The sequence below is a fragment of the Magnolia sinica genome, chromosome 1 (genome assembly GCF_029962835.1).
Source record: "Magnolia sinica isolate HGM2019 chromosome 1, MsV1, whole genome shotgun sequence".
NCBI lineage: Eukaryota > Viridiplantae > Streptophyta > Magnoliopsida > Magnoliales > Magnoliaceae > Magnolia > Magnolia sinica.
In genome coordinates, this window is record NC_080573.1 from 133,522,830 (window position 1) to 133,544,217 (window position 21,388).

Genomic DNA, 21,388 nt, shown 5'->3' on the forward strand with positions numbered 1-21,388 from the left:
CTTGTTCCTTTGTGACTGATGGGCTACATTACCTATAATCTATAAATCATGGTACGAACAGGAGTTTTTAGTAAAATGGCCATTATAGGAAAAGGCCAGGGTCTGAGTCAACTCTGGTTTTTTGTAGAGATACCTGCATAAAGAAGAATTGTAAGATCCTCCACCCAAAGGGTTTGCATGGTATTCTTCAGTTTTCAGTCCCAACAAGTGGGACTCATGGTTCAGTAATCTGGAACATTGGTTTGTTACAGGGCACCACAGATCGAGCATGCCCCGAAAACCTCCCCCATTTGTAGCCCTAACCTCCCGATTCCGTGGCTTACCAGACAATTAAGAAGCAACACAGAAGACGCTATGTTCAACTGAAATTTAAACAAAAAATAAAATTAAAAAGGGTCAAGACTGGTGGTTAGATCTTCCAGCCTGGGAGAGTTTTGATGGTAGTATCAAACAGACCAATGGTCCGGATTATGAAACCATGGGCCCCACTTATTAGAATTGAATCTGGTCAAGGATCTTATAATTCCTCTCCTATGAAATCCATGAGCTCCCACTTCTACACCATAATTTGGGAGTGGAAAGAAGTAGTCAACCAATGTATCTTTGAAATGTGCTTTTACTGTGCTAATAAATGCAAGTGTAGGAAAGTGAAACGTTTCGCATGAACCACAAAAGGTTTCAATCATGAACAAGATCTTCAATGGCCAATAAAACTCTGGAAAGAAAAACCTACTAAAGGTATGAATCTTCAACTCATGAATATTGAATGGGGATCTTGAACTTGGTCACGAGAAAAGACTACAACTTGCAAGTCTGAAAAATCAAACCTGCCAACAAAATCCTCCATTAAGCCATTGACACTAGGATCCCTCCAGATATAACTACTTCAATCACTTGTATCATAACTTTAGTTGACTTGAATATTGGGAGGAAAAACCCAAAAAGTCATCAAGCTTTTATTTGCTGTTCATTGACTCCTTGGATAAAGGATTTTATAGTTGATACACTGAAAGAAATTAGAATAAAAGATTTTCCACAATCTCTCGAAGCAGATACTGACTGTAGTTGATTAGATTGCTTAAGTTTCTCAACTATTTGAATTAAGTGGAAATCAAAAAGTAACTGAGGAAATGAAGTGAGTTCCTCAAATGTGACAGCTTCCCTCGTTTGAGAAAGGTAGAAGGATTGAGGAAATCGATTTCCTTTTCATCAGATTTAGTCCAATTTCCTCCATAAATGGCCATTTCCTTTACCGCACCCAGACCTAAAGAAATGGACACCTTTTCCTTTTCCACAGTTTTTTCAAATGTGACATTTTCATTTCCTTGTCTATTTTTTGTTTTCAACCAATCCGAACAGGGCCCAATTTGCCCAAACATCCAAATCCAATAGCTTGAGCCATAATATAGTCGATACCACTGAATGCAATGTTCGCCCTCCTTACAGACCAGGTCTCTGATATTGATAATTGAAAATATTGTCCACCCTCCAACAGAAACGTTCTATGCTCCGAGGTGGCACATTGGAATAAAAAAATCCACTCAAAACACACAATCTTATCAATATTGATTTATTAGAGACCAAAAAAAAAAAAATCAATTGATTACTGATTAGCGCATGTAGAGAGACATGCAAACGTTGCATTAATCCTAAACATAAAAATGCCATGAAACCTAAAGAGAACTGTGAGCTCTTCCATAGCGAAGCTGTACGAGATTGAAACAACCTACTGATTACGCATGAAATGATAGTCAATGAAAGCAGAGGCACCATTAAACCAATGGAGATGCCATCTCATGCCCCTTCATAATAGAGCTTTTGACGTAGAAACCCAAAATACTTTAATTACCCAAGCAGGTTTTCCTAAAAAATACCATTCTTACACAGTTATACTCACAAAAGACACACATAACAATTATCTGCATAAAAATAGGATGACTCAACAATGGTCTTGTCCTACTGCACTAGCATGAATGAAACAAGGTAGATGAACTACTAGGATCCAATAATTCTTGTAAATTTGCTGGGAAATACATCAATAAAGCAATTTGAGAGTTCAATGGAAGTGGTCGATCCTTACCCAATGAATTTTGGGGTCAATTTTTTTCTTCTAAGTTGCTTCTTTAAGGCTACTGCAAGTATATTTAGTGACTAAATATTTTTTAAAAAATGAAACAATTTCCTTATTTAATCATTTGGATGCTGTTTCTTTTTTTCCTAAATTATTCTCAGGCATTGTTATTTGGTTATATCATATTACAGGATTCATCTTATTATAATGCACATATTTGACCTGCAAAATTGGTTGATCACCCCTAATTAGTTGGTGTAATGCTTAGCTGATGATGATGAGCAAACGAGGCATTTACAGGAAGATGTCCCATGGTGTGTATTGTTTACATTTTGACTGATGAGATGAGGGATGGGGTAAATGCAAAGCTAAAACTACAGAGAGATGCTTTAGAATCTAAAGGTTTTAAATGAGTTGAACAAAACAAACCATATGGCATGCAATTTTAATAACAATAGGAGTGGAAACAAGGAATTAGTTAAGATTGTTGGCCAAGAAGTACCCATTTTTTGGTATCTTGGGTGATACTTCATGAGAGCGGAGAGATTGAAAACAATGTTGCTCATGGAATTCAAGCTGGGTGGAAGAAGTGGAGATGTGCCCCTCGAGTTTGATGCGATCATTGTCTACTAATCAAACTTAAGGGCAAATTCTATAGGATAGTTATGAGAGCAGACGTGCTTTATGGAACAGAGTGTGGGCAGTTCAAGAATCACATATTCATAGGATGAGTATAGCTGAAATGATAATGTTGAGATGAATGAGCGGGAAGATGAGTAAGGGTGGAGTTAGAAATGAATGGATTTGAGGGAACTTAGGAGTAGCATTAATATGTAATAAGGTGAGGGTAAGTAGACTTGGATGGTTTGACCACTTGCAACAGAGACCAACAATTGCACCAGTCAAAAGTGAGTTTATTCAAATTGAAGGCTATAAAAGGGTGAAGGGAAGCCTGAGAGGACAGGGAGGTAGTAAGAAAAGACTTTGATGACCTACGGTTTAACTTAGAATATCGTCCTCAATAAAGTGGAATGACGGAACAAGATTCGCATAGCCAACACCTAGTTGGGATAAGGCTTAGATCATGATGATGACGATGAGAATGATGACTAACGTGCCATTAAATTTTAGCATAATAGATGAAAGGATGACAAAATTTGTCTCTAAATCCCCTCTGAATTTTTATGTTTTTAAGGTGCATTTGGTCTCATCAACTATCATGCATTTCATGATATTTTGCACAAAATCAGACTGATTAATCACATGAAAAATCATGATCTGTTGCAGCCTTTAATGACGAAAGATTGAAGACTCTCTGCCATTTTCATGAATAACCAAAGTGCTTGTGATGCTCTACGCTGAGTAATCCATATGAGAATGACTAAATTATCCCCGTCTTAGAATGTCTTCTTTTAAGAAGACTTTTTATTTTTATTTTTATAGGTGAGTATGGGCTCGAACCCGAGGCCTCAGTGTTGAAATGCACTCCATCTACCACTAAGGCACAGGTCTGAACCCTTTTTTTAAAGATTGACTTGATTTTATTAAATTATTGTGGACACTCTCATCAGAGCAGATTTTATCCTTTACTATGGGCAACCACCCATCCCTTAGAGAAATACTAGTCATCATCGTTCATGTGTTGGTCCCTGCTACCACAAGTACTATAATGAGAGACTCAGAAAAGCACATCTCTTGTTAACCAACCTTTTTGATTCCATAAAATAGATGTATCACATTATACAGAACAAGAACCGGATTTTTATTCTCCAGGTCGTTGTTCTGATGGGCTCCACCGTGGACAGTGAGGTTCCAAAACTCTCCCAGCCTGGAGATCCTAGCCATTCGATTCCGTGCCCTTCTCCAAGCGGACGAGGACCGTTGCTGCTTTTTTTATTAGTAAGTTGATGCGTTTTTCTCTCAACCACCCATTTTCTCAGTCTTCCTCTCAGAGAAGTTTTGGGTGTCATCCATCCATGGTGGTGCCCATCAAAACAACAGTCTGGATCAACCTACCGTACGCCAGTCCATGATCACTGAATTCTTCTCATATTCATGTTTCCTGATTCCTCATTTTCTCACTCTAGTAAAGAAACAGATACACATGCCAAAATCTCCAATCTGAGTGATTTCATTCAAAACATTGTACATCTCAACTGAGGCTGGATGACATAACTGAATAACGTGAATTCTCAATTCTCATGCCATGTGTATTCTCTTCATAAATGTGTGAAGCAATTACAACAGGAACAATGAAAAGAATGCTGCAATCTTCTGCCAAATTAATTATAAAGATATCAAACATATACAATACCAGTGTGTAGGATGTGAACCAGGAACTGATTCAACAGCCCTGACCTAGAGCGGAAGAAGGGGACAAGATAGGGCTATCTGGAACTGGCTTCCGCAGTCTTGTCAGCGGGATTAGAGGCTCCAAGAACGTTAAGATCTCCAACACCAATAGGTGGACCGATGCTACAACGAGCAGTGTTATGTGTTTCTATAGCATCTTTTATTTTCTGAAACTGCAGATCATTTTGAGAAGATGGTTAATGATACAGCGAAAATCATGGGAAGCGAAGCATATGAAACAGAAATGAGAATGGAAGGTCATGTTTCTTAGTCAATCCCTCAATTCGAGTCCTTGACAGATCAATGTTGTTACAAGTTTTGAAAGTGTAATGGTTTATGGGAAGTGCTCGATTTAAGGACCTGGCATCATTTCATCCCTTTGTCAAAATAATAAATGAAGAGTGCTCAGACCATAAAAAATACGGAGATTTGGTCATTGGAAAAAAAGGTATTGATGGCATATTGGTCATGTTCATGTCTTTTGTTGTTCACTTAGTCCTTATACCTGTCCTATTTTTGGAGATATGTCTGTAGCTGATGATGATCGGTCTCTGGTAGATGGCTTATGTGATCCTCATCATGTAAATTGAATAATGATACTGGTCATTTTTATATTTGTACATTTTTCTCATACATAGGCGGCCCACCTGATGAGTAGACCAACCTGATTTTTGGGCTGGTTATGTTCACGGTTGGCCCACCTGATGAATGGCAGGGATCTCACACATGCATGCCATGCTTGCACGTGCACCCTGGAGAACCCACTTCATCTCATGCATGCAAGTACCGTTAGCAAGACTCTAATCACATCCTAACATATTTGGGAATTTTGATCAAATACCAAAGAGAGGAACAAAATTTTACCAACCTTGGCAAGTGAACATGAAAAGGACTCCAACCGTCCATCTGCGCCACGATAGAAATGGAAATAAGGAAGCACCTTCACATTCAAACTTTTGCACATCGGCTTGTTCTCATCGAAATTCACTTTCAGGAATAAGATCTCAGGGTGTTCTTCAGCAGTCTTGCAAAGCTGAAAGATTCATAACAAATGCACGTCAGGAAGAGAAATCAACTAATGATGCCACAAATCGATGTTAAATGGACTCAGCCTTTTTTTTTTTTTTGGCCTGTTCAGGATGCCTAGATACCGAAAATGCATGTTGAAGTTAAAGGAATTTTTAATTGTAATTTTTATTTTTTTTTTTTTTTTTTTAAATTTTAAGGAGTGTCCCCTTCTTTTTAATTACTTAGTCATTCAGGAAATGCCTTGTTCTCTTCCTTCTTATCAAATTTTTAATCTTCCATGAATGGAACAAATCAGTTGAATGATGTGGAACAAATCACGGATCAAACACAAAGAAGCATCAATCATGAATGGTCTCATTTTTCCTTAATGAAACCCATTTCATAAACTCATTAAATGAGAGGACCCTTTGATGAGGACATCTGATCACCAGTTAGAGTATACCAGAGGAGGTGAGCTTCCGTTTCTTTATGGCTAGGTGATGCATACATGGGCCCCGTGGGCCCAATTCGAGTGCCTAACCTGTTGAAGACCTCACATGCATGATTATGCATCTTTAAAGGCCCCACACTGAGAAGATGCATGTGGGCTACTTAGTTGGATCATTCCGACCGTTGGATCATCGTTACTGGACATCTTGATCATGGGCCACGAAATAGTTTAGTTTATTCGATTTTTTATATGTTTGTTATTTGTTGGTTTAGCTTATATTTTTGATGTGAAACTTTTTATCTGAGAGCTTCTTTATGTAAAAAAGTCTTTCCTGATACTATATGAGGCCTGGACATCCACACCCTACCCTATTATGAATCATATGAAATAAAGTTCCTCTTTATCTTTACTTGGTGATGAAGTAAAACCTCCTGTGATTGGAGTGATTTGGTGTGATGCCATGGAGTGAATCCCAATTATCATTCCCTATCATTCTCTTCCATCAAAAGGTATTTCTTTTCTTTTCTCTTTCTCTTTCTTTCTAGTTCTCTTTTCTTCTTTCTCCAATAACAAACAATCCCACCTCTATTATTATTCTTCCTTCTTCCAAACCATACAACTGCAACCTAACCCGTCCCAAACTCCCATCCAATCCACTCCCCCTAACCGTACACCCATACGGCCATACCTGGTCGTACTCACCTGTCCGTACGGCCGTATGAACAGACTTGTAAGGAGGTCCGTATGGTCAGCCTCTCCCTTCCTTCCAAATGTTATTTTCCCAAAATCTGAAAATCTGAATCTATTCTCCAATTCTTTAAACCTCTAAATCAGCCCTAGCCTATCAACCCTAACATAGACAAGTACTTTCTTTGAATGATGATTAGTACCTATGCTAGATGGAAATCTTACCTTCCATAAGTCCTATCTAATCATGTTTTATAAGATCTAACTGACGGGTTGTGATTTAGTCTTGAATCTGAGCATAGTTAAATACTTGAATTCATTAAGCTTGTGATTGATTAGCATTATTTTGCGCTTTAAATTGTTCTAGTTAATCCGTTGATGGTCTCTTTGCATCATTCTAGGCTAGGCCATATGTCCTGCATCGCCCTTAGTTATCCCTAAGACTGTGTTTAGATGCACTTGGTTATCCTAAGGCTGTTTAGATGTACTATTAAATTGAATTGAAACCATCATCATCATTATGGCATTACCTCAACTATTTGGGCTCAGCTTTCTGTATCATGTTTGCCAATCAATCTTGTTTAAGGCCATATCCTCAGTAAGTGAATAGGCCTTCATGTCCCTTCTTATCAGCTTGATCCAAGTCCTTTTAGGTCCTCCTCTCATCCTCTTTCTAGGCACTTCAAATCTAATCAATGTTTTTCTTCCTTATGGGAGCCGTCTCCGATCTTCATTGCAGATGATCAAACCATCTCAATTGGCACCTCATCATTTTCACTCTTATCGGGACTACTCCTAGGTAGGGGTGCACACGGTTCGGATCCGGTTTCAAAAGGGATGAGAACTAAAGGTGGCCCCCTTCACATGTATGGTCCATATCAACAGCTGGCAGTGACCAATTCATCTATCTCCTTAACTATTCGGTTCCAGTTTCGAAACCGGAACCGAACCGTGTGCACCCCTACTCCTAGGGCAGTTTGGATGGCATCATTCTTAATACTCTCCTTGTTAGTCTTTCCAACACATTCATCTCAACATGTCCTCACTCTACAACACTCGGATCTTTTTTTCATGTTGCCTTTGAGCTGCCCAACATTGCCCCCCATACAGCATAGCTAGTCGAGTATCTTATAAGATTTCCCTTAAGAAGTCGTTTGGATGCCTATAGCAACTTACACTTGAAAGTGAGTTTCGGATGTAACTTGTTTGCATGATGTTGGTTTGGTTGTAAGTTCTAAAGTACTTATGGGTAAATAGTTTTTTGTGTTTGGATAACTAGCAAGGTTTATAAGGTAAAACGCATGTATTCAGACCAAATAGAGCTTGGAGTGGTAAATCTCTCCAACATCTTCAAATCATATGAAAGGGCTTGGCAATAAGATGTCATGGGGTTGAGCCCATCTAGATAAATCTTCCTTGGGCTAAACCAATCATCTAGTGGCCTACAAAAGTCGGCCCACAGATTCAAATGATGTGGCAAAACTGATGGACAGAGTGGATGTCACATAGACATTATGGTGGGCCCAACAAGGCTGGTTGCACGGACTCCATCTGCCAGCTGTTGGAAAAATGTGTTGGAAATACCATAAAATAAAATAAAATATTTTCTTTCACGAGGCTAAATCACGTAAAATATATGTTGTCCTTAAAGCGTGATTTGCCCCCTTATCAAATTGTTGATGGGTTACAGGCGAATTGCTTCCAGGATAAGACAAGCCTGTTTGAATCCTGCGTTCAACAATCACGAAGGGTCCACCTAGGAACAATTTCAACGCAGCAGATCTTCTGGCAGAATCAAAATGAGGATGTGTTAAGAGTATTCTAAAATGGAGATGCAATCCTTAGGATCTGATGGATGAGGAGACATGTGAGTTAGAGATGATGAAATTTGGACCGGAATGGTCTAGTTTATATAGGCACCAGGGAGTGGACCATTGCTAGGTGGCCATCAATGGTTCATAACGTTTGAAAAATGTTTTTGACCGTTGATCATTAATTTCGGTCGTTTCTAGTCATCGGATCGAAAGATCTGATCGTTGGATCATCATGGCCGTTCATTTTCGGACCGTTATGGCTTTCAAGGCAACTAGCCGTTTTCAGAAACGACTAACCGCTTCAGATTAATAATCCAACCGTTCTCAATCGCCGCCAACAACCACCACTATAGCCACACTGACCATGCCCGTGCCCGAGCCCGCGTGCGTGCGTGTGTTCTAGTGCCCGAGTGTCACAATCTCTAAAGCTCCAAGTAAGAATACTACACAAACATCCTCATATAAACCACGATTTTCTTCTTTTTCATTTCCAATGTGGGACAAAAGCACACACTGCACTTTTCGATTCGAAATTCCCAAAAAGCGTTTTGGCCGCAAAATCCCGAAATTTTGAATATTTGCTTTTAAAAAAAAAAAAAAAACCCACAAATCTCAACACCAGCTCATTTCTAAAAGTAAAGGAAAAATAATTTCATTTGATCAACCCGAAGCTAGCTTTGGCTCCCCACTACTACCACCCAGTCCATTTCATTTGATCAACCCAAAGCTAGCATCAGCTCCCCACTGCTGCCACCCAGTTCATCTTGGCAGTCCACTGGGCTCTCATCCTCGGTCAAATTGGGCCAACCATTTGATCGAATCAAACCCTTACCGTCTCAATTAGCCCCTTCCCCTATCGCCTTTCCAATTCAGGCGTCCGCTGCCGTTAAAAGAGATTAAAAAAAAAAAAAAGGGTATGTGGGCCCCACCGCCGACTCTCCCAACTTTCTTTCTCTTTCAAACCCACCTACCGCAACTCTCATTGCAGCCACCTCCATCGGCACCTATAGCAGCCATACCCATTGCTGCTCAACTCATCAACTCTAGCGATCTAGCACCCATCACTAATTGTTGCAGCCATTAAAATAATAATAATAATAAATAAATAAATAAATAAAACATTTTTACCAAAATCATGAGCTCGTCAAAAGAAAGAGAGACAATAGACCTCGTCCAAAGGGGGGTTGGTTAAGTGAAATCACTTATTTTTCTTGGGATTTCTAATGCATTGAAAAGTTGTGACTTACACTACCTAAAAGTGAGTTGCCTGTAAGTCCTTTACAACAAATAAAACTTACGAGCATCCAAACAACCCATGAGTTTCATAGGTATGTGATGATAATACAATCCTTGAGAAGCGCATCTCCACTTCATCCACCCAGCTTTAATTCTATTGAAAACATCCTCGGCAATCTTCCCATCCTATTGAACAATAAAGTCAAGGAAACAAAAACAAAAAAAAAAAAACAAAAAACAAAACAAAAAAAAAAAGGAGCAACTTTAAGGAATCTCTTGATCATCGATTTTAACTAAAGCTTGCTTCATAATTGTTCCTACTAAAGTTGCATTCCAAATACTCCTTCCTGCTAATTTTTTACCTCCCAGGCTCTAGAGCCTTCCTCCAAACCTCCCCCCACAAATCTCATTGACCAACACCATGTCACCATAAACAACATAAAATAAGGGACCTCTGGACACTAGCACTTAATTCATTTATAACAAACTGTAAGGGCTTAAAGCTGACCCCTAACACCCACTACCACTAGGATTGGGAACTCATCAATCTCACCATAAGAAATTCTTACTCTTGTAATGGCACCCTCACAAAGATAAAAATGACTTGAATTACGTTAATTAATTCAATGAAGTGGAAATGACCAAATTCTAATAACCTTATTCATACTGACAAACTGTGCTCCAAATTGCAATTATGGTACTTTCAATTTGGACTAAAGAGGAATGTAACTACATCCTCACGACTACTTGGTAGTCATTAAAATATCAAATAGTTCGTAAATCATTAGTTTATGTAAGTTTTAGGAAGTCCAATACAAACAGATTGTGTTGCATATTCGTACTGTCTTTGTAACTTATCAACTTGTAAGTGTACCTTGTAACATTTGACTATAAGTGTGTACATTGTATGTCGTTCACCGAATCACTAAGAACTAACAAATTTCAATCTATTATCAATAAAATGTTCTGATTAATCCTTGTATTGATATCATATGAGTTCTCCTAGTTTGTGCTTTCTTCCTGAATTTTCCCTCAAAAAGGAAAATGCATCCAAGTGACTCAGTTTCAAAAAGTCATTCTAGTGCAAGCACTAACCAAGTTTTTAACCATGCCTCACCGTAGCACCATTCACACACGACCTTCACTCTTCCAGCATAAGATATCATCATACAAACATTTTATCCAGCTTTGACTTACTTTAGGCTTACTCAAACCAAATCATAACTTTTCATCAAACTTTTTACTTCTACGAAGTGTATCACAGTTTGTTAAAATGCAGTTAGAATGTGTACCATCCATTGCATGCGGTAACTTGAGGCATTTATATGAAACTAGAGACAAAAGGGATAGCTATTACAAGTCATAGAAGACAAATCAAATGAAGCAACACACAAAAGATTCTTCCATTAGGAATACAACTTGGGTGGCTTGGGTCAGGTTGAAGGTCAACCTGAGCCAAATGTGACCTCAAGAGGACCTGCAACCCGATCTGAATTCCAACCCAAGGTGACCAACTGGAATCCTCTATGCCTAACCCAACCTAAACTCCAACCCAAGGTGCCCAACTGAAATCCTCTATGCTTGACACAACCCGATCGAACACGACCCTACCCAACCCAAATAGATGTGATCATTCCCAACCCTACCTAGCCCGACCCAAATTTGCTCAACCTGAACCCAACCCAAATTCAAATCAGGTTGGCATTTTCCAGACCGAGGAACTTGACAACCTGACCCAAACTCAGGTTGGGTCTTTGGGTTTGGGTCGACCCGAACCCAAATTGCAGCCCTAAGTTCTATCATACGGTTTTGATCATTATGCTCTCCGAGGATTTAGTTACTACTTGCTTAAAACAAACCATGGACGAGTTCATAGTCATTTTCTAAAATATCAATCAAAAAGCAGAAGCAAGCATCAAAGAGAAATCACCTTTGGGAACAATGCCCGACAAGAGGCACACCAAGTACCATAAAATTCAACAATAACAAGTTTATCTTCGGCTTGACTTAATGTGCTTAAAAATTCTTGCGTAGAATGAATGTCAATCATATTTGGGCCCGCACTTCTTTCCCACCACTTTGGCACGGCATCTTTTTCAGAACCAGCAGCATGTACCTGATGCAAGATCAAGCATCCAATCACAAGATGCCATTGCAGAATATTTATTAGCATATTTTCTGTATATTCAAACAAATCAAGTGTTTTTTTAGAAGAAATACAAGAGATTTATCATTAAAATTGTTGAGCAAAAACTCATTTCGATTCTCAAAGCAAATGTAAAGCATTCATGAAAAGAAATACAATGATAAGAGGAGATCTTTTAATAATATGTTGCAGTGGACTGCATCGACACTCTCACCATAGTTCCTCTACAATGAATATCGATGGAGAATTGGAGATAAACTGCATCCAAGATATGTGAATTGCTTTACCTTTCAAAAAAGAAAAAAGGATATGTGAATTTCTTTGTTGTCATGCAGAGTTCTGCCCTTCCTGAAACTCTCAAGAGCACAAAGAGGTAGTCTCGTAGGAACCTGTGGCAGACTACTTCAAGAAGCTGGTCACTTGAAAAAGCCTATTACGGGATAAGTACATAGCATGTACAACCACAGTCCTCATACCATGACCACAAGCTTCCAAGTTCCAACACCTGGCCTGTGGGCATGTCCACCTAGCATTCACCTTCTTGGGCTCTTTAAGATTTCACCACCAAAGACCAATACCTGAGGTCCAACCAGGACACCCTATCTCGGACAACATAACTTGATTCAACACTTTTAATTCCGCTAGCAATTTTGTTCCCTGGCATCTTCATGCCACATAAGAACCAACCATTAATCTCTTTCCATATATCTAAACACTAATTGAAAAGGATCATCACAACCACTGCCGCCGCCGCCGCCACCATCATCATAGCCTTCTCAAGCTACTTGGGACTAAGAAAAAAAGTAGCACGTACCATAAAATTCTACCTCTTTTGTAAGAAGGCCAATGATCCCAAACTTTACCCACCTCACCAATCTTTTCTTAAAAGACCAAGAAATCCCGAGAAGCCTTCATCAATGCCCCAAATCCATCTTGTTGCGTCATAATGTATGAAACTCACACAAAGCATCCATGGAAGTAGGAGGGGATTCAGGGTGCAGAAGTAGAGAAGCATCCATTGTGAAATTTTAGTAATTGTAAAAGCCTAGGAAATAGAAGCAGGAGCATAAGTCTATAACTGCAATTTCAAAATGGAACTTACACCTTGGTAGAAGTTTCATGCAGCTAAGGCATGAGAAGATGATAAGCCATTTCTCCTTCACTTTTGGACATAAAAGGGCTGAGGAGACTATTGTTACAGACCAGACATTTGCAGGAGCCTAGATCAGGGACTTAAACCAATTTGTGCTCATCTTGTACATTAGCAGCTATGTACAATCAATAGAGTTGTGTAGAGAATTCTAGACGATGGTGGAAGAATATACTGTAGAAATCTTTAGAATGTTCTATAATTCTCTAGTAGATTTTAGTAAAGTAGTGTAGAATAGTCTAAGAAGGTTTCTAGAGTTTTCCTCAATGTTGGATGATTGCCAAATGGCTTCATCCTTGCCATTCATGAAAAGTGGTTAGAAGGTTCTTTTGCTCCCCATACATGTAAAGTTGCTAGAAGATTATACAAGCGGGGGTAGCTTACAATTGGGGTGATTGGCTAACTTGTCCATAGAGGGGTTATGACTTGAGTGCTACATGGTCTACGCTTTGGGAAGCGCTCAGGCTGTGACAATTTTTTATTTTTTTATTTTTTTGAAAGATGATAAATTTATTGATGAAGGGCCAAAACCAATAGTTAGAGGACCAAAAACCAAAAAACAAACAAAAAAAAAAAAAACGATAATTACAACTCACGCCAACTGATCAGAGACTGGGATATGACTTTCGACACAATCACCCAATCCATTACTTGCAATTTTGCTTTTTGAAAAACCTCTAGTACATTCCCCTCCAGATTCCTAAAGCATCAATCTTTCCTTTCTAGCCATAGGAACCAAATACCCGCAACTAAACTTAAGTGCCACACTTTTTTGCAACCTTCCCTTTACCTCCACCATGCCATGCTAGCATGAACTGATCAATAGAGTTTGGCGACACCCATTCTAACCCAAACAAGTCAAGTAAACACTCCCACGGCTTTCTTGCAAACGAACAATGAATGAAAAGATGATCCACCATCTCGTCATCTTGATAGCACATTAAGCAAACATTTGGGAGAATCATCATCCTTTATTTAAGATTATCAACTGTCAGCACCTTTTTCTTCCCACTAACCAAGCACCGCTACCTTCGGAGGAGCTCCATTGATAAATTCGTAGAAAGATTTAACTGAAAACTTACCCGATTCTTCCTTTAGCCATATCATCAAGTCCGCTTCCGAAAGCACCGGGGTTACTTTAGAAATAGTTTCTAGTAGCCCAATAAACTCCTCTATCTATACATCTTCTAAATTCCTTCGGCAAGGCGGGGCTCGAGTCACTTTGTCTCCCTCAAATGAGAAACATCTATCCACCCTCAAATCTTCCTCCAAAGCAATCCCCACCAAATGTGGGAATACTTCACATAGCCTTTGTTCCCCCACCCGTATATCCTTCCAAAACCTAATTGTCTTCCTATCTTCCAAAATGAAACCTACTCCTTCCCACACCCTAGTTTTTACCGATGCCATCGCTCTCCATAAATGTGATGGCGACCTAATCCACCTACCCCTCTTGTCCAACCCATATTCCCTAACAAAGCTAAATTCATAATCTCTACTTCACATCTTGATGCACTCGTGATCCACCAATGCCATATCCACAATCTGTCTTCCTTCCACAAAAGCCCCTTATGATAAAGAAATGACCTCATCAATAACTACACAAAATCTCAATGCTAATAGTTTTGCCAAAATCTTATACGGGCCTCCCAAGAAACTGATCAGTCTGAAATCTCTAAGGCTCTCGACTCCTTTTTTGGGAATTAATGCTATGAATGGAGTCCCTAATTCTGCTGCTACATGACCTATCTCATAGAATTCTTTGATAAAAGCTACCACATCCTGCTTCACTAATCTCCAAAACTTTTGGTAGAAAGCTATCGGGAAACCGTCAGGACCAAGGGCTCTGTCACCTCCCAATTCTGACACTGCTTTCTGGATCCCTTCCTCTGATATTGCTTTTTCTCAACAGATACATGAAGGTGATCCAAAGTAAGGATCTTGTCAGCTGCAGGTGCTTGCAGAAGCTTCAAGCCTGGGGGGTATTGGGGAAGCTCACATTGAAGTGCGATGAGTAACACCCCAAGGCAAAGTGCTTATTTCTAAATTAGTAGTCAAGAACTCTCATCTCTTTACTCTTTGCACATATGCACGACATCCATAACTTTCAGTTGTTTGACCCTGCAGTGTATGGACCATACCAAAGACGCAAGGAGGATCCAATGCCGTTTATATAATGAACAGGACAAAATCAGTAGCAACTCTAAGTTTACCACTTACACTACATGGACATGAAGATCTCAAATTCTAAATGAATGTCCTAATTTAATATATATATATATATGTATGTATAAAACGAAACAAGAATCCCATTCTAAAGATCTCGAGAACATGGATCACTTGCTTCTATATCATGACATGGCTGGAGTGACATGGACTTTCTTCTCCAAGTCTTCTCCCCTATTTCTTCGGTGATCCCAAAAATAGGTGGCAAAATCTTGATCCCAAAAATGTGCATATAGCAAACTTTTCAAGGATGAATGTATTATCATATGTTTATATGTACATAATATGTTGATATTTGGTATCAATCTCAATGTAGTGAATGAGAACAAATATTTCCTGTCATCTTACTTTGATATTAAAGATTTGGGAGAAGCAAATATAATCTAGGAATCAACATAATTAAGGATTTTGAAATTACATTAACATAATCACATTATATTAAGAAAATCTTAAGTATAATCTCCTTGATTATGTAATTGATAATACTCCTTATGATCATCACGTGAAATTGTTTAAAAATAAAGAAAATAGTGTATCACAACTTGAGTACTCTAGTGTTATTGGTTATTGGATGCATTTAATGAATTGCACTAGACTCGATATTGCGTATGTTATTAGTGAGTTGAGTAGATACATCAATCCAGGACAATATTATAGGAATGTTGTGATCAAAGTATTGAGATGTTTAAAAAGACTTGTAAGTCTCTGATATGTTAGATATCATGTTGTGCTTGAGGGGTACAGTGATGCTAACTGGATATCAAATTCGACTGCACTCTAGGGAGGTTGTGGTTTCTTGAAAATTCAAGAAACAAATATGTTTATCTCGGTCCACAATGAAATCTAAATTCATTGCTCTAATAACAGCCAGAGTAGAAGAAGAATAATTGAAGAACTTGCTCGCAAATGTATCTTTATGGGATAAACCAGTAGAAGCAATAGCCTTGCATTGTGATTGTCAAGCTGTAATAGCAAAGGTAAATAATCGGACCTACAATGAAAAATCCAGACATCCACATCTAAGGAACAACTTAGTCAAGAAATTACTCAATGATGGAGTGTTTGCAATTAACATTTCATCAAAAGATGATCTAAAGAGTTAATTTTAAATACATCGAGGGGAAATGGGTTGAATCTCATGAAATTAAATCGCCAACAACATAAACCCAGCTTATATGATTGGAAATCCCAAGAACTAAGTTCAATAAATAAAAACAAGTTGTTCTTGAGTAATTTGAGATCAGCATTGCAAACTTATAATTGGGGGTTTCATTCCTATGGTATGGAAGTGTTATGACCTGTAGCGGGAGAGATTGGACTGTGTCCTTAATGAGCTCTATAGTTGTGATACATTGGAATGTATAGCTACAAGTACATTCTTGATGAACTCACCTATATAAGTGCAGAAGTGAGGCCTCTTCGTATAAGAATGGGGACATTCTCCAGAGCGCTCATGAAACTAGTAGATAACAAATGGCCATAACGTGCTAGCTTTGTAAGGACTTAGAGTTGCTCGGAAATGTTGTGTGTGATGTATAGGGAATTTCTTTTCAAGGGGTTGATTCAAGATAATAGATCACTAACTTTCACAACCAAATAAGTTTACACTAAGCAAGGTTCAAATCTCTAGATACCTTTGTTGATGCACCTTGTTTTATTGATTTCCCCACTTGCTTTAATTCTTTAAGTCATCCTTTCTCTATTTCATAGATTTTAATTATGAGGGATTGTTGGGTTGGTTGATTTAAAACATAGGAAAGACCTATATGCTTTTTCCGCTTTTTTGTTTGTGACTCCGTGTACTTATCCCACATTGGATAGGAAGATAGGCTAAAATCCCTTTATATTAAAATCTTTCACCATAGGTTTGAGGGGCAAACCAAAGTGAGAGATTTGTGCAGCTTGCACACATGTGCACAGTGCGGTGCGGTGCGGTGTGGTGTGTCACTTGAAATCCTGTTGTGAAAATGTTTTTTTCTCTTTTCTTTTGTTTTCTTGGTGGAACACAGTTGGCTCCTTGGTTCCTAGTGTGCGCCACTGGTGGCTAACCAATAAGTGCCACGTGTCCGGGTTGGCTTCCTTACCAAGCCAACTTCAAAAAATAAAAGAATTCTTTATTTATATGTTGTTTTGTTCATAACCGAACTACTTCCTCTCTGTTCTCTTCCTTCTTCTCTCTTTCTTGGTGGGCAAATCAATAAAGCATATCTAAGTTCTGGAGCTTTGATCTAAGTGTGCACCTAATTTAAGCCATTCATCAACGTGGAAAGTTGTTGTATCCCAAGGACAGTGGGGCTGTGACCCAATGCATCAAGGTTCACATCCTTGTGGGAGCAAATCTATCTTTAAGAAAATGATTGTAATGTGCCTTAGATCATTCTTCCATTTCTTTTTAGATATTTTATTTTTGTCCCCGATTTAAGATTTTTTGTGCTAACCCTACACACTGAACCAACACTTGAACACCGACAGGTGGGCCTCACGGCCACCTGTATGGAACACTAGCCCAATAGAAAACACTACTGATTCCAGCGACCATGGTGGCCTCATATTTGTATACATTTCACAAAGCCGAAAAAACTGATTCATAAGATAAAAATGCACTGCACCTTTTTCTACTCCCAATTAGAAGTACAAACTTTACACAGATAAGTAAAATTCATCAAATTCATAGAAAAATGCCAAAAAATCCAAAATCGGCAGCATCTCAGTAAGAACTGAACAATATAGAAAAAAAAAACCCACATCACATATTCGCACGATGGATGCATTTAGACACAAGGTTTCAAAAGAAATACAATAGAAACTGAATATAAAAGCAATTCTGCAATACGGGTATTCAAGATTATCATTGAATTACTGAAAAATGCATATTTATCGCAGAAAAAAGAGAGATTTCTGATAAATTGGTACCTTAAAAGAAGACAATCTACTTCGGTTCTTGAAGAAAAGGGATGAAGAAGCAAAAGCAGCAGCCTCTGCAACAGCAGAAATTCTCCTAACTGGGTTCTGCTGATTGGAGGGAAGGAATGATTTGGGAAAGATTGGAGATGGTTGGAAAGGCAACGAAAGGAAGGAAGAAGGGAGGAGAAGAGAGTGATTGGAGACTCGAAAAACATAAGCCATTGATGGACAGAGAATAACAGATGAAACTCTGTCAGCTCAAACACTCTCCATCAATTCAAAACACAGCTCTCTCTCTCTCTCCCTCTCTCTCTCTATCTCTCTATCTCTCCCTCTCCCTCTATCACCCTCTCTCCCTCTCCTTCTCTCGCACGTTCTGTGATAGGGTGCGAGGACGCGGTTTTCCTACATCGTGGTGTAGAAAGCCCGTGCAACAAAAATCTCCGTGGGGCCCACCATGATGTATTTGTAAAATCCAATCTGTCCATCATATTTTAGAATTCATTTTAGTTCGTGAACCAAAAAATTAGAAATATTGAATTCTCAAGTGAGCCACTCCACAAGAAACACGGGGATGGCGAAATCCACCATTGAAACCATCCTGGGGTCCACGGTGATGTTTATATTCCATCAAACCGTTCATAAGGTAAACTTCACCAGGATAAAAACATAATCATCCTGATCCAGAACCTCTTTCAATGATGATGTCCCCATTCCCACTGTTTCCTCTTGTGTGGTCCACTTGAATTATGGATCTTCCTGATTTTGAGGATGACATCCTAACACTATCTGTAGAAACTGATGGACGGAATGGATTTCACACAGGCATCATGGTGGACCCCACAGATGTTTCTTTCTGTTACACGGGTTCCCTATAACTAGTGTTGCAGAAAATTCGCGTTCCGTACGGTGCTAGGGCATCTCCCCTCCTGTACACGTGCCATATACCTCGAATCTGACCCGCCCAAATAGTGGGACCAGACACAGGTAGATTATGACCCAAAATGTACGGTGGGATTATGGTCAGAACTGCCGATTGGTGAACATGTAATGGACGGTTGAAATGAAAAGTGATAGATGGCCGAAAATTCAGTGATCAAACGCCTATTAATCGGACACATCTGAACCAATCTCATTATGGGGACAGGAACGATCTACATTAGGTCCAGTTTTTGAACGGTCCGGATTTGGATTAAGGTGGCATAACGCCCTGCCATGTCCTCATGCCCAGGTCTGCCAATACTACATGGCGTACGCCAGAACACGTGTGCATGAGTATACAAAAACGGAATCCGTTCCGCTCATCAGGTGGGAGCATCCGTCAAAGCGACTATATCAAAACAGGGAGGCCTTCTCAGCCATCCATTTCTGCCTCACATCCAAACAGTTAAAATTTTGACCTGATTTTTTATCCAATTAACACCCAATGCAGGGAACCCCCTCACGAACGGCTCAGATCTCTTACATCTGTTAATGTAGGTAGATCAGCCAACAGGGATAGCAAACGTGGCATATGTGCTGCATACCTCCGGATGGGCAGGATTAGCAAACCAGCACGTGCGAGAAATTGACCACTGTAAACACCACCTTTTACCCAGCGTCTTTTCAAAGCGCTCCCAAACCTTACTTTTCCAAAGTAAACCATTCTCTGCGGAGACATTATTTGCCGAGTGTAGCTACGGATTATAACCGTAGCTTATTTACTACCGTTACTGCACGGGTTTTTTCGCATGCAAATAGTGTGTCCATATAGAATAGTTTACTTTGGCAAATTAAAGTTTAGGAGTGCTGTAAAAAGACGGCGGGTAAAAGGATACGTTTACAGTGGTCAATTTCTCCAGCACGAGCAACTATGTTTGGATGACAAAAAGCGCACCTTAGACTCACGCTGCCCTTGCTTACCACATAATGGAGTTGTATGGTACGCGGGCAGAGTAGTAGGACCCATATGCATCCACAAAGATCCGTACAGAACATCCAAATTGTGGGCCCTGTCCTGGGACAGCCATAGTGAAAGGATGATTCTAAATTTCGAGGTAGTAGTGATCAGATGGACGGTTGAAACAAAAACTGTCAAATTCTTAAAAGAAAAACTAAATCCATTAATCAGAACGAAGAAATATTCAATAAATATCATTTTTATAGACAATATGTATTGTGATACACAATTTAGACGGTTTGGATTTATGTAAATTTATTTCATGCACACAGTGACTATGAGCATGCGTTTGGATGGTCCTGCTCTTGGAGAATGTTAGTATTTTCCAAAGCTTTTTCCTATGGTACTCCTAACTTTTAAGCCACGTACCTTATCAGTTCATTCCAAACTTGCTTTCTAAGACTACTCCCCTGCTGTATGGATGCACATTTACGGGACCAAAATGTCCCCACTTTGCCAGAAATGTTATTTCTGAAAACTGGGGGGTTCCCTATAGCTACGGATTATATCCATAGCCATTGAAATTGACCGCAAAGTGAATGAAATTGACCACGAAGTGAAGAAAATTCACCGAATTTTGAACGAAGTGAATGGAATTGGCCGCGAAGTGAAAGAATTTCACTACAAAGTGAAGGAAATTGATCGTGAAGTGAATGAAGTGAAGGAAATTCACTACGAAGTGAATGGAATTGACCGCGAAGTGAATGAAATTAGCAGCGAAGTGAACGAAGTAAATGGAATTGACTGTGAAGTGAAGGAAATTCACCGCAAAGTGAATGGAATTGACCATAGATGAATTGAATAAAATTCACCGCAAAGTGAAGGAATTTCACCGCGAATTGAAGAGAATTGACTGCGGAGTGAAGTAAATTCACCGCGAAGTGAAGGAATTTGACTCCAAAGTAAATATAATTGACCGTGAAGTGAAGAAAATTGATCATGAAATGAATGGAATTAACCGCGAAGTGAATGGTGTGAATGAAATTCACCGCGAAATGAATGAAGTGAATGGAATTGACCGCAAGGTGAAGGAAATTCACCACGAAGTGAAGGGAATTGACCGCGAAGCGAATGAAATTCACCACGAAGTGAATGAAATTGACCGCAAAGTGAATGAAGTAAATGAAATTCACCGCGAAGTGAACGAAATTCGAATCTTGAAAAATAACTAGGTTGGTTGGCTAAAGTAGCTTCTCCTACCCTAAAATTGTATATGTTACGCCAAGTAACTCATTCTAGTTTAGGAGATATACTTGTTAAATGAATAAATAAAGAAATGAATAAAAAGAGAGAAAAATATTTTTATATGCTTATATATACATATTTACATAGGTACGTATTAGAGAAAAATGTAGGGGGGAAAATTTCTCCTTGTAACAAATCAATAAATAAATAAATAAAAAC

General features: G+C 39.0%; 1 protein-coding gene across 2 annotated transcripts; it reads right to left on the reverse strand.

Moving 5' to 3' along the window:
* Positions 1 to 598: 598 nt before the first annotated feature.
* LOC131218581 (thioredoxin-like 2, chloroplastic) lies at positions 599 to 18,402 on the reverse strand. Of its 2 annotated transcripts, none has more exons than XM_058213205.1 (4): positions 18,055 to 18,402; positions 11,550 to 11,735; positions 5,292 to 5,456; positions 599 to 827 (listed from the first exon to the last, which is right to left on the reverse strand). In XM_058213205.1, exons 1-4 carry the CDS (start codon positions 18,265 to 18,267, stop codon positions 822 to 824), a joined length of 570 nt encoding a protein of 189 aa, XP_058069188.1. In that variant the 5' UTR covers positions 18,268 to 18,402; the 3' UTR covers positions 599 to 821. The 2 variants fall into 2 exon arrangements, with proteins under 2 accessions (XP_058069188.1, XP_058069180.1); XM_058213197.1 differs by lacking the exon at positions 599 to 827 and adding an exon at positions 4,177 to 4,596 and having other exon boundaries at positions 18,055 to 18,399.
* Between the last annotated feature and the right edge of the window lie 2,986 nt (positions 18,403 to 21,388).